Source organism: Eucalyptus grandis, chromosome 8, assembly GCF_016545825.1.
Source record: "Eucalyptus grandis isolate ANBG69807.140 chromosome 8, ASM1654582v1, whole genome shotgun sequence".
Classification (NCBI taxonomy): Eukaryota; Viridiplantae; Streptophyta; class Magnoliopsida; order Myrtales; family Myrtaceae; genus Eucalyptus; species Eucalyptus grandis.
Window position 1 is genome coordinate 46,298,945 of NC_052619.1, and position 12,477 is coordinate 46,311,421.

Here is a 12,477-nt window from a genome sequence, read left to right on the forward strand (position 1 = left end):
ATGCTCAAAATAACTCTTTTAAAATGATTACACCAGCACTCTCTTAGAGAATACACTCGGATTTCACAATTTTTTTTTAATTACTAAAAAGTAAGTATAAGAAGTAAGAACAAAGTTTTAGTTTTAGAGCGTTTAGATCCCTCGGCCGCCTTCAGCTTCAAGTCTCACTTTGACACGTATATATAGCCCTTAAAGCTTCCTCCACGCGTTAGAGACTTTGAATAGGTAAATAGCTGTTGAAAAGGGTGATTTTAGATCAGCAGGATCACTATGGAAAATGGAATAACGAGTTTCAAAGCGTTATTCCATTTGCATAAATGAAAACATTTGCCTGTCTTTGCTTGCGCACCAAATTTCGGACCAAACCCGCGGCCTCCGAATCGACGACACTAGAATTTTTCTTCTCTCTCTCTCTCTCTCTCTCTCTCTCTCTCTCTTCCAAAGCACTTTGGCGATGGCTCTGCAACTGTGGGAGACCCTCAAAGAATCCATCGTCGCCTTCACGGGCCTGTCCCCGGCGACTTTCTTCACCGTCCTTGCCCTCGGGCTCACCGTCTACTATGTCGTGTCCGGCCTCTTCGGGTCGTTATACGACCGCCACCAGAGGCCGAGGGACTACCAGGAGCAGATGCAGCCTCTCCCTCCTCCTGTTCAGCTTGTCGAGACCTCCGAGGACGAGCTCAAGCAGTACGACGGCACCGACCCCAAGAAGTCTCTCTTGATGGCCAACAGGGGGCAGATCTACGATGTCTCTCAGTGCAGGTATGCTGCGACCTTCTTCTTAGTATCGGATGAACTTGTTATGCTCATCGCGCGATTTCGATTGTTTCCTGTGGCAGTCGTGGGTTATGGATCGGATCGTCACTGTCTTCTTAGGCTAATTCTACATGAATTTGTTGATTGCAATATACTGTCTATTCACTTGCCAAGTTAACTCTACGATGAAATTGGCCTATGTGAAGCTTAAAAAATGGTTGAGATTTATTCGTCCACACACGGTCAAATCTATGAAACAAATTACCCTTTTTTGCGGGATCTAAAAGCCTGGTTAATAACATGGGAGTAGAGTTTGCTTCATTGAATGTCAGTTGAAGATTGGCTCAGACATTACTGAAGTGATTTGTCAATAAGACCAAGAAAAATAGCTAAACAAAGAATGTTGATGAAGATATCAAATAGAGAATAATACATGTAAAAGAAAGGAAAGAGATGTAACCCACCACCCCATACCACCTAAAAAAGGGAGACTTTGAAGTTGCAATGCTGTACCATACCGTACAAAAGACAGTTGTTACATTGAGATGAGAAGATCTCGGCCGAGATCCGTCGTTCCACCCACTTGACCATGGAAGTGAAATTTGCAATACTTTAAACACTAGCAAATGGACGTTCGACACAATAAAAGTCATATTGAATGACATTTATATTTTACGACATCATGTTTTGGGAAAAGTGCCAAAAAAAGTCCTAAAGCTTTTAGCTTTGTGCCGATTTAGTCCTAAACATTTTTTTGGTGCCGATTTAGTCCTAAACCTTTTTATATTGTGCTAATTTAGTCATTTCCGGCCAATTTTGGCCGGATTTTGCTGACTGGACACCGGTCGGCTGACGTGGCCTGATCGGCGCTAACGTGTACAACTTTTAATAGTATTTTAATATTTTTGGAATTATTTATTATTTATTATTTTTATTATTTTTTTCTTCTTTTTTTTTTTTTCTGCTCATCTTCTTCCTCCGGCCCGGTCGCCGGAGCTCGGCGGCGGCAGAGCTGGCGCCCGGCGAGGTCGAGACCTCGCCCGGCCACCACCCGGATCGGCAAGGGTCGAGCCTCGCCCACGGCCGGCGAGGCTCGACCTCGCCGAGATGCGGCGCGGAGGAGCTGGCGGGGCTCGCCCTCGCCCATGGCCGGCGAGGCTCGACCTCGCCAGATTCGCGCGAGGAGGAGTTGGCGGGGCTCGCCCTCGCCGGCCGTGGGCGAAGCTCGACCCTTGCCGGATCCGGCGAGGGCGAGCCTCGCCGCCCAGGCCTCAAGGGCGGCCTCGCGCCGGGCGGGCGAGGTGGCCGGCGAGGTCGAGTCAGCCTCGCCCGGTCGTCGCCTCGGCGGTCGTCGAGCTCCGGCGACCGGCAGGAGAAGAAGATGAGCAGAAAAAAGAAAAGAATAAAAATAAAAAGAGAAAAATTTAAAAAAATATTAAAAATTATTAAAATATTATTAAAATTGTACACATCAGCGCCGATCGGCCACGTCGCTGTCGATCAATCCAGTCGAAAATCCGGTCAAAATTGGCCGGAAATGACTGAATTGGCACAACGTAAAAAGGTTTAGGACTAAATCGGCACCAAAAAAAGGTTTAGGACTTTTTTGGCACTTTTCCCTCATGTTTTCGGTTATGAGCTTGAAGAGTTATACTCCACATTCACATTGTCTCTAATTTTACTTCCTTGTGTAATGATGGAACGACTTGCATGCTCTAGCAATTGATGTCCTCACTAATTTTGGAGCTTGGACCTGATAACCTTTTTTTTTTTAACAAAAAAATTCATAACTTCAACATGTAGCTGGATATGCATTTTTTTGTTCAATTTGAGATATTTATTGAGAATAAGTAATGTATGGCCTATCTTGTAGTTAGACTTCAAGTCACGGGCAATAAGGTTTTTATTATCTATGGTTCGTGTGTAAAGTTCAGTCCAAATTAAAATTCCAAGTTGCTTTTACAATCATTTCTAGAGTATAACACAGTTTAATACCACTCACGGACCACTTTCGCTTCAAATTTGACAAAGATTGGTGCAAATGGTGCTATCACAGATCTCACAGCACCTTTTTAATGACAAGAAATTAATTAATTATAATCCGGTCAACTAATCTAGAGGTACATCGATCATCACTCACGAATTTGTCATGCAACCTCAGCGAAGTACCTTTCAATGAGATCAACACTAAGAAAAATGGAGGCTTCCCCGAAGCAAATCAATCAATCAGAAAATTGGCCTTTAATTAGGATACTATGACAGTATGGTCAGAGAAATTTATCCTATTTTTATTTGTTAAAAAATTTATCCAATGTTGAATAGTCAATTTTATTAACAATTCAATTAACAGTAAATTTAACATTAACCAAAGATGTGCGGCGAAGACACATCTAACTAAGATGAGAAATGTGGTCTTCCATTAAGAAAAGTTTATCGTGCAGATTGTCAACACTTCTTGTGGGCGAAACGCACGGTATAATCCCATATTAAAATATTCTTTGTTTTGTTTTTTTGGTCGAAAAAAATATTCCTTGTTGACCCACGCCAAAAGGCAGCAATGCACCTGGGAATTAACAGTCTATAGAGAAAATCAAAGGGTGAACAAACTACCGCTAACAAAGTACCAAATCTTTGGCAACTCATTGCTCATTGTTAACCACTTCCGTTTCGTGATTCTAATGACTTCTTCTTCTTTGAAGTGCAGAAGGAATTATGATGTCTTCCTAAGTTTTAGAGGCACGGATGTCCGCAACAACTTTGTCGGTCATCTGTACACAGCTCTAGACCAGAGAGGAATGAACACTTACTTTGACAATGAAGAACTGAAGAAGGGAGAGCAACTTTCAGCTGCACTTATGGAGGCAATCGAGGATTCACGAATCGCCATAGTAGTTTTCTCTGAAAATTACGCCTCATCTACGTGGTGTTTGGATGAGCTAGCAAAAATCATGGAGTGTAAGAAGCAAAGAGACCTCATAGTCTTTCCGGTATTTTACAAAGTGGAACCTAGAGAAGTGAGAACACCAAGAGATGACCAGAGTTATGCACAAGCTTTGGCTAAGCATGAGGTCAAGTTTGAGAAGGATCCAGAGAAGGTGAAGAAATGGAAGCAAGCTCTTTATGACGCTGGAAGCTTGTCTGGACAGCTTGTTCCTGAAAATGCGTACGTAACAACTCTTCTACTACTTCAATTAGTGAATTTCTTTTGATACTTGATCTTCTCTAAGGCTTGGGATCCTATAAAGTTAGGAGTAATTTGCCCCATCTCTCTCGTACAAGAACGCACCCTCACCAGACATTCACGCATCACAGAGAATACTTATACAGAACACAAAACTTTAGGAGTAATTTGCCCCATCTCTCTCGTACAAGAACGCACCCTCATCAGACATTCACGCATCACAGAGAACACTTATGTAGAACACAAAACTTTAAAAGTAATTTGCCCCATCTTTCTCGTACAAGAAGGCACCCTCACCAGACATTCACGCATCACAGAGAACACTTATGCAGAACACGAAACAGAGCGCCATATCCGAGCCATTCGTCCTCTCCGAGCCTCCGTTGATCATCGACACGCGGCCGATTGTTCACGTCCCCGCGTCGCCCTAGCCGCGTCCCCTCAGTCCCTCTCCATCTCTCTGTGTCCAGCGACTTTAGGCCACGAATCTAGGCTCGCAATTGCGGACCTGGGGTTGCAAGCCCAAACCGTCTGTTCCTAGCCTCGGGCGATGGTCGCTGAGGCTGGCTAATATGGATGAGATTTTCCGGTCTTCTGTGACAGAGGGACAAAAACATAGAAAGAGGGCGCAGCAACCGCTAGGACAGGCGATGGTGACGGGCACATCATGGTGGCAGGGACATGACAGCCAGAGGAACGCGATGACGGCGGCCACGAGGCAGTGGCAAAGGCGTAGGGAAGCCCAGAGAGAGAGAGAGAGAGAGAGAGAGAGAGAGAGGTGAGGAGATTAGGGTTTGAGTTTTGAGCCCTGGCACTTTTTGTTTAAATCAAATTATAGAAAGTATAGAAGAAAATCCACAAAATCCGAAATTTTGAACCTACAAATTAAGATATTAGTTAAAGTAAAGTTGCACAGTATTCAAATATGTAAGTTTCTTCGGTATCAAATACTGTACATAAATAATCAAAATCACGTGTAGTAATCTATGTCTATTAATTATGTCTACTATATATAGTTTTAGCTGAGGCTAAAAGAACCCTTCTGTGCCCGACAACGTGAAAGCTGACTTTGCTCTGTCATTGCCACATGGCATAGTTGTGCCATGTAACATATATTTCGCCAATTTTCATTTCAGTGACTTTAACAAATATATATTTGTTTACAAAAAAAAATCATGATAGTAAATTTATCAACTTAATTTTAAAGCTTAAATTCTAATAATTTGAAAATTCGAAAAATTAGAAAAAAATAAAATATCTTGAAATCAACTTTTTTAACTAGCATCTATTATTATATATAACTCATGACCAAACAAATATCCATTTACTTTGAAATTAGATAATGCAAGTTATTGTCAATACAAACCATGATATCAATCTGTATATAAAAAATACCAATAAACCATAGATAAGCTACTCCTAATTGGAAATATAGATCATTTTAGAATGTGATCTAGCTTTGCTTGGTATTAGCTTACATTTGGCACTCTTGATCAGGCTATCACTCATGCAAGAGTCATGCGATTAGCACCCTCATTCTTGGACCAATTATAAGGATTCTGTAGTACTAGATAACAGACTATATCCTCTTAAGAGAAAGATTAACTTAAAACTCTATAGAATCATATTTTCTAGACTTCAGCTTTCCAATTCGGCCAAGAAGTTAGTCGACGGAGCTTGCGCTCCCATGTTCCGCCCCCGTTACTCTTAGTCGGAGGGTCTTTTGTACTGCTAGCATGCCTCTGCTTCTTATTGAAGTTTTGAGCTAGCACTTTCACTCACAGACCCAGACTAAAATCACTTACAGAGTAAGACTTGCAAAGAAAGCTTTCTCTTGATATCCCCTCTCCTTTCAAGTGAGAAGGGATCAGCTAATGTACATACAAAAGCTAATGCCTGTAGGATGTTGCCAGCTTACTTCAACATTTACTAGCGGACAAAAACAAAAGTGAGCTGCCTACGCCTGTACAAGAGGTTATACCCTGTCTAACCAATGGGGATTATCTTTTCTGCCTTTGCTTAACAGGTTTCAATGACGCAAGATCTTTTTTGTAAATTCTTGATCGTGCAAAATTCCTTTCTATTGGTTTTGGACCGTTTTTTCCCTTTGAATCTTTTCCGTCTCATCGGTACACTTCTAATCCATGCATTTTCTCTTCTTCTGAGAAAATTAGTTTTTCGTGCCTTTTGCTGCTGACGTAGTAACCACTCCATCTGAAGGCTGGCCTTGGGCCTTTTCTTCTAAGTTGGGCATGATTAACTCATTCCTTTTTCTCTTCCAGTGGCTGATCTTGAGTTTTGGAGACCTTCCAGACTTCAAAAACATCAGCCCTGAAACATAAGCTCTGTGCACTAAGCCAGAAACTTAGTAGGCAGATCGATTACTCTCTCTCAATTTCTCTCTTGGACTTCTTTTTATTTATAGCTCATATAACCCTTGAGAATGATGATGAAAATTCTTCCATCACCACGCAGATAATACTTTTGTTTGTTACCTCTTACATGCTCTAGGACAGCTTTAAAGAATTCGATTTGAGTGGCTTTCGTAATAAAATTAATATGTGCCCCTACTTTTCTTTGTTTCTCTGGGTTTTGTTTTTTTATTTTGGTAAAATTGTTTCTCTGGGTTTTGTTTGGTTCTGCCAATTGTTGAATGTCCCAGATCTGTCAGGAATACTCTCTCCTTTCATCTAGTTCCATTCATCGGGCTGGTAACATATCACTGTAGCATATCTAGGACCACATCCTAAGCAGCTTAAAGCATGTTTTACTAACGGATGGAGTTTACTGACAAGGTGTAGATACCCTCTGTCAATGTTGATCGCGTCTGCAAACCCTGTTTCTACAAGTGCGAGTCCAGTTTCCGCTACGCTTGTGTGAAGTTTCTAGCTTAGTCATCCTTGTCCTTCCCAATGGAGATACGGATTTAGAACACAGAGTTCCTCTAAAGAAAAGTGTCTCTCGAGTCTATTATATTTCTTTATTAAAGTCAAATCTCCAGGTAGTAGGGCTTTAGAGAATACATACCTTGACTTTCCATTATTCAAGGAACTCTTCCCTGATTGTTTTGTAACATTTTAACTCAACTTCTAGAATCTTTATGTGTGAAGCAGGATCTTTTATGAACCATTGAAGTTGCTGGAAATCTTTTTCTTAAGTCTACCTAGGAACTCTACATAGATTTTAGTACCCTTCCCTTGAAGGCTGTGATCGTTGGAATCAATCTGTAGACATCAAAATTTAACACATTCAAATTTTTTATTTTCGAGTTTTTTATCACCAGATTCAAGGGAGAAGTACACTAATGGTGCCAAAAGTTGTGTACGGCGCTCACTTTGGTGCCAAAAGTTTCCGTCGGATCACTTAAGTGCCAAAAATTTTGAAAAATGATCACTTTGGTGCCATCGCCGATTTGGTTGGCCGGAAATCCGACGTGGCAGTTTTTTATTAATTTTTGACGCCGACGTGGATCGCCGGAGAATACAATCAGCATACAAAAAAAACAAAACGATGCCGTTTACCGTTTTCCCCAAATAAGAAACCCTAAATCCCCAATTTCGATTAGAACCGGAAGTTGAAAACCCTAAATCCCCAATTCGATCATTTCGAGTACATACTTCGATTTTCTCCCAAAGTTATCAGCTCGCTCTTGCAAATGGAGGACAAAAGCTTCAGCAGCGGCTCACATTCCTATAAGAAAAGTGAAGTAGATGGTGAGTATTACTGTTATTGTGGGTTACCGAGTCCGAGAAGAACATCTTGGACTCGGTTGAATCCCGGGAGAAGATTCCATGGGTGCGGCAAATATAGAGAAGGCTCGAAGTGCCAATATTTCAAATGGATTGATAGAAAATTCTCTGATCGAGCGACAGAGGTGATATTGGAGTTACTTGAAGGCCGAAATCAACCTTCACCTATGTTAATGGACGAGTTGGAGGATGTCGACTCAATGCAAGCTCAAATGAAGGGTTTAACATCTTTGGTGGACCATTTGAAGAGGAGGTTTCAAGGCTGAAAATCGAAAGAAACTTTTATCGAGCGTTGATTGTGTTCTTATTCTCTTGGGTAGTTTATTCAAATGTAAAGTGAGTAATGAGAAGAAGTTTGTATGTCTACCATAGTCGAAAACGTGGAATATGCACTTGTATTGGATTGTTTATAAGTAAAATGTTGGTTTGCTGCAATTATTGTATGGAGCAGAATGTTTTGTTGTTGTAATCTATGGGTAGAAATGCAAGGTTGGACTTGGAATGCATTAGTTGTGAGCACTTAAAAGTTTTGTTGTTTAGTTGTGTATTGTCAATGTTTGTTTTGGTTAGTTTTGCTTCAAATATAATGGTTTGCTGCATTTTTATTTGGTAATGCTTTGCTGCATTGAAAGCTTTTAGTAATGGTTTGCTGCATTTTTCTGTTTGGTAATGGTTTGCTGCATTGAAAGCTTTTTGTAATGTTTGCTGCATTTTTATTAGATAATGGTTTGCTGCATTGAAAGCTTTTGGTAATGGTTTGCTGCATTTTTATTTGATGATGGTTTGCTGCATTTTTTTATTTGGTGATGGTTTGCTGCATTTTTTATTTGATGATGGTTTGCTGCATTTTTATTTGGTAATAGTTCGCTGGTTTGCTGGTTTGCTGGTTTGCTAGTTTGCTGGTTTGCTGCAACTGTAAACCATGGCCGAAATTAAAGGATGGTGGCAAATTCACGATTGACCATTTCAGTGTCATAAGTTGTAAATAATGATCACTTGAGTACCGAGTTTTTATGAAAGTGATCATTTAAGTGCCAAGTTTTTATGAAAGTGATCATTTAAGTGCTAGTCGCGATTACAAAGTGATCACTTACGTTGCACAAGTTTTTTAAAAAAGAACATGTTAGTGCCAAACGTCACATTCCAAATGCACATTGTTCTTGCACCTTGTTCTTGCACCAGTTGATGCACCAGTTGAGTTGCTGGTGCATCTTCTTACACCAGCCCAGATGCAACACATATAATCAGCAACAGTGCAGCACAGTAACAGTGCAGCAATGCTGACAGCAACAAATTTCATTATAATCCACAACTTTAACCAACAATGCTGACAACAACAGTGCAGCAACAGCAACAGTGCAGCAACAGCAACATTGCAGTAACAACAAAAATAAAATATACAACAACAGTAGCATAACTGACTTGCTAGCATTCTAGCCGAAACCAACACAAGGAAAAATGAATAGTCATTCCAGTACTTGCCATTAACATTGATTGATTGTTTACAAAAGAAAAGAAAAGCATGTCTAACTTCACTCCCAAGCATCGAGAGTTCAACACTCTCTTAAAAAAAAAAAACAATGGCATTGCAGGCAACAACTACCATCAATCCAGCACACTCCTAAAAAAAGAAGATAACAAGAAAAAGACCATGTCCAGCATCACATGAAAAATCATGTCCAACATCACATAAAAAGAGACCATGTCCAGCACCCTCCCTCCCATCAGTCAATATTGACAACACCTTCATCTCCTTTTCCTCTTGGAGCTTTGAATTGATTCATAATCCGAGCACTCTTTCGAACTAGTCGTGCAGGTTCTTTAGTTGGGCTTTCTATCACCTCATTTTCCTTGTCCTTGTTTTTGACGGCGGCTATTTTTGTTCTACCACGTGTCATGTGTTGGTCCATATCATCACTACTGCTCCCAATCGTTGGTTGAGATGGAACTGGTGCTGGGTTCTTTTTGGATGGTTGTTTCGCAGCTGTACCCGATGTCTTCTTCTTCTTTGGAGCACTCTTCTTTGGCTGCGCCCTTGATTCTTGAGTTGGCCCACCTTGAGAGAGAAGTACCTCCGAAGTTCTCCCAGGCTACAAAAACATAGTGATATTGTCAACCAGATGAATTGAAATATAACAAATTAAATGCATGAGGCCTATAAATCTTACATTCAAAATGGTCATTCCAGTACGTTCATCTGTGTAAATCCCATAACCATATTGCCTTAATCTTTTCCCAAGAGCCCCTCTTGTTCGTTGTGGTGCATCATTTTCAGCAGCAATAATCCTTGTAGCAACCTCTGCAACTTGTGCAGTTGCTCGTCTTCTGACCTGATAAACACATAACAAATGTAAATTTTAGCCTATAAAAAACCAAACACAGCAATGTACAACTTACAGGATATTTTTTTCTTGTTTGCTCAACAGTGGACTCAGTTGTTGTTGTTGCTGTCTTGCCCATTCTAGTCCCTATCCCTGCACTTGAGCCTACAACAGGGCCTTTTTTTGGCCCTTTAGTAGGCCTTACAACAATGGACTATATTAGGATTATGACCACCGGTACTATCGAATAAGTACTGTAAAGTTACTAAGACCAAGAGGATACTTACCTTACAACATGGCTTTCTGTTTGCCCTTCAGTAGGAATTACAGCAGGGCCTTCTGTCCTCCCTTCAATAGGCCCAACAAGAGTTTCTTCAGTAGGTCCTGTCCCTGGCACTGAATCATCCATTACATCTTGTTGTTGATGCTGCTTTTTCAGCTCACAACCTTTCTTATTGTGCCCTTCCTTGCTGCAATAGGAGCATTTCATCTTTGATCCAGTCCTACTCATCCTTTGACTTGATGCCTCTTCTGCTGCATTCTTCGTCTCTTTTTGGCCTTCCTATTTGCTTCTTCAGCGGTAAAGGTAGAGGACTTTCATGATTTGTTGGCTCCCAAAATTTGCTGCTTCTGATAGGCTGCATCATGAATTGGTATGAAGCAAGGTATGAGTTTTTTTTTGTACCAATCATGTAGGTAATCATATGGGTTTTCTTGCTTCATCTCGAATAGCACAAATGGCATGGACACGGGGAATTCCATTCGGTTGCCGAGCTCGGCATGAACACTTTCTTCTATCCAGGTTGACAACATACTTATCCTGATTTTGAATAATCTCATATCCATTATCTCCATTCCAAACTGGATGGCAGAACCTACTAGCAGCAATATTTGCATCCAATCTCTTCACAATCCTAGGGCCACAGTCTCTACTCCATTTTGTAGCCTCATCTCTTTGCCTATGCAGTCTAGTCATAACCATAACTCGAATATCATCAAGCATGCTGATGATTGGTTTGCACCTGGCCTCTAAAATTCTACCATTGAAAGCTTCACTGAGGTTGTTATCAATGATATCGCATTTGAAATCTTCGCTGAAGAAGGCTCGACACCAGTGCTTAGCTTCTGTATGGAATAGTGCATCAAAACCGTCCTTTGTCAACTGCAACAATCCTTGTTTGGCTAATCTGAAATCAGCCATATTCGTACTCTTTGCTATCCGCGAATCGCTTCGTAGCCTTTCTCCTTTGAAGTTCCTTGACCAGTTTGCATATATGTGCCTCGCGCACATTCTATGCTCGGCATGTGGCATCAATTCAGCCAATGCGGGGAATAAGTCCCTACAAAAATTCAAACCAATAAATACAAGTCAAGAAAAATATGCAAGTGAAAATTTTTAAAAGGGAATATATTATAATTGACAATGAAATTACCTTTGTTGGTCGCTCATGAATGCCCATCCTCCCCATCGGTTATCTCAAGGTCAGCCATTAAATTTTTAGGAACCAGGACCAAATATCCTTGTTCTCTATCTTTACCACTGCCACGCTATCGAGAATATTTGATTATTGGCATCTCTCTCCACAGCAGCCAACAACTCTTCCTTACATAAACCCTTTCGAAAGCATCCATCTAATCCTATAACTCTTCTACAACCAGCCAAGAAGCCATTTTTGCATGTATCAAAACAAACATAAAATCTATCAAATCTAGGCCCAAGATCAGAGAGTGGCCTCTCCATAACCTCTACATATATCATTCTAGATGGGTTTTGAAACATGCATTCGTCAGCGTAATCCCATACCTGCGCATATTCTTCTTTATACCCACCTATCAATATCTTCATCACCATCATCTTAGCTCTCTTACATTGATTCCTCGACACATTAACCCCCACTTGCTCCTTCACTAACTGTTGAAATTGAGGACTCTTGATCTCGGGCATTGCTTTGATAGTATTGAAAAAATGCTTTGATAACCACACACTTGTTACCCTTTTATTGTTAAAGATAATTGGACAAGTATGCTCCTCCTGAAAAGACCTAATCTGGAATGACCCATTCTTACTAAGCGCAGCATAGAGTTTCCACGAACAATTAGCTTGTGAGCACTTAGCTCTCACAAACTCCTTCGTGTTTCTAATGAAGTTAACGCTCCTCTGTTCACCAATTGAGTTCTTTACAATAGCTTCCTTGAACTGTTTGGCATCATCAAATCTCATGCCCACCGACAAAACAGGTTTATCAACAGTCGGATCATAACAAGGGTACTTACTTTTTCTTCGAGGAGCAGGTTCTTCATCATCATTGTCAAGCTCATTTTCCGAACCAGCAACTTCATTGCCATAGCTTTCTTCATCTTCACTTCTATTACCCTCAGCTGGATCTCCATCCCTATTTACTGACTCGGGCCTTCTTGCTGAAGCTGCAAGTTTTTTTCTCAGAAATTCCCTTTGCTTTTTTCTTGACTG

General features: G+C 40.8%; 2 protein-coding genes across 2 annotated transcripts in view; one reads left to right on the forward strand and one right to left on the reverse strand.

Moving 5' to 3' along the window:
* The first annotated feature begins 205 nt into the window (after positions 1–205).
* The window catches only part of LOC104416669 (TMV resistance protein N-like), a 32,828-nt gene continuing 20,556 nt past the window's right edge, over positions 206–12,477 (forward strand). The window contains exons 1-2 of the mRNA XM_039300031.1: positions 206–762; positions 3,461–3,919. Of these exons, the coding sequence (XP_039155965.1) occupies positions 455–762; positions 3,461–3,919 (767 nt within the window). The 5' untranslated portion in view covers positions 206–454. The remainder of the gene's footprint in view (positions 763–3,460; positions 3,920–12,477) is intronic.
* On the reverse strand, positions 9,370–10,527 carry LOC120286669. The gene is made up of 4 exons (XM_039299043.1): positions 10,295–10,527; positions 10,084–10,207; positions 9,855–10,016; positions 9,370–9,776 (listed from the first exon to the last, which is right to left on the reverse strand). The coding sequence occupies exons 1-4, from the start codon at positions 10,516–10,518 to the stop codon at positions 9,411–9,413; spliced, it is 876 nt and encodes a 291-aa protein (XP_039154977.1). The 5' UTR covers positions 10,519–10,527; the 3' UTR covers positions 9,370–9,410.

Bases quoted from the DNA above. Each gene is read 5' to 3' on its own strand.
- LOC120286669 (XM_039299043.1), bottom strand. From the start codon at position 10,518: ATGAGTAGGACTGGATCAAAGATGAAATGCTCCTATTGCAGCAAGGAA. The intron at 10,208-10,294 runs GTAAGTATCCTC...CATTGTTGTAAG, and splicing joins ACAGAAAGCCATGTTGTAAG to GCCTACTAAAGGGCCAAAAA. The intron at 9,777-9,854 runs GTAAGATTTATA...ATGTTTTTGTAG, and splicing joins CTGGAATGACCATTTTGAAT to CCTGGGAGAACTTCGGAGGT.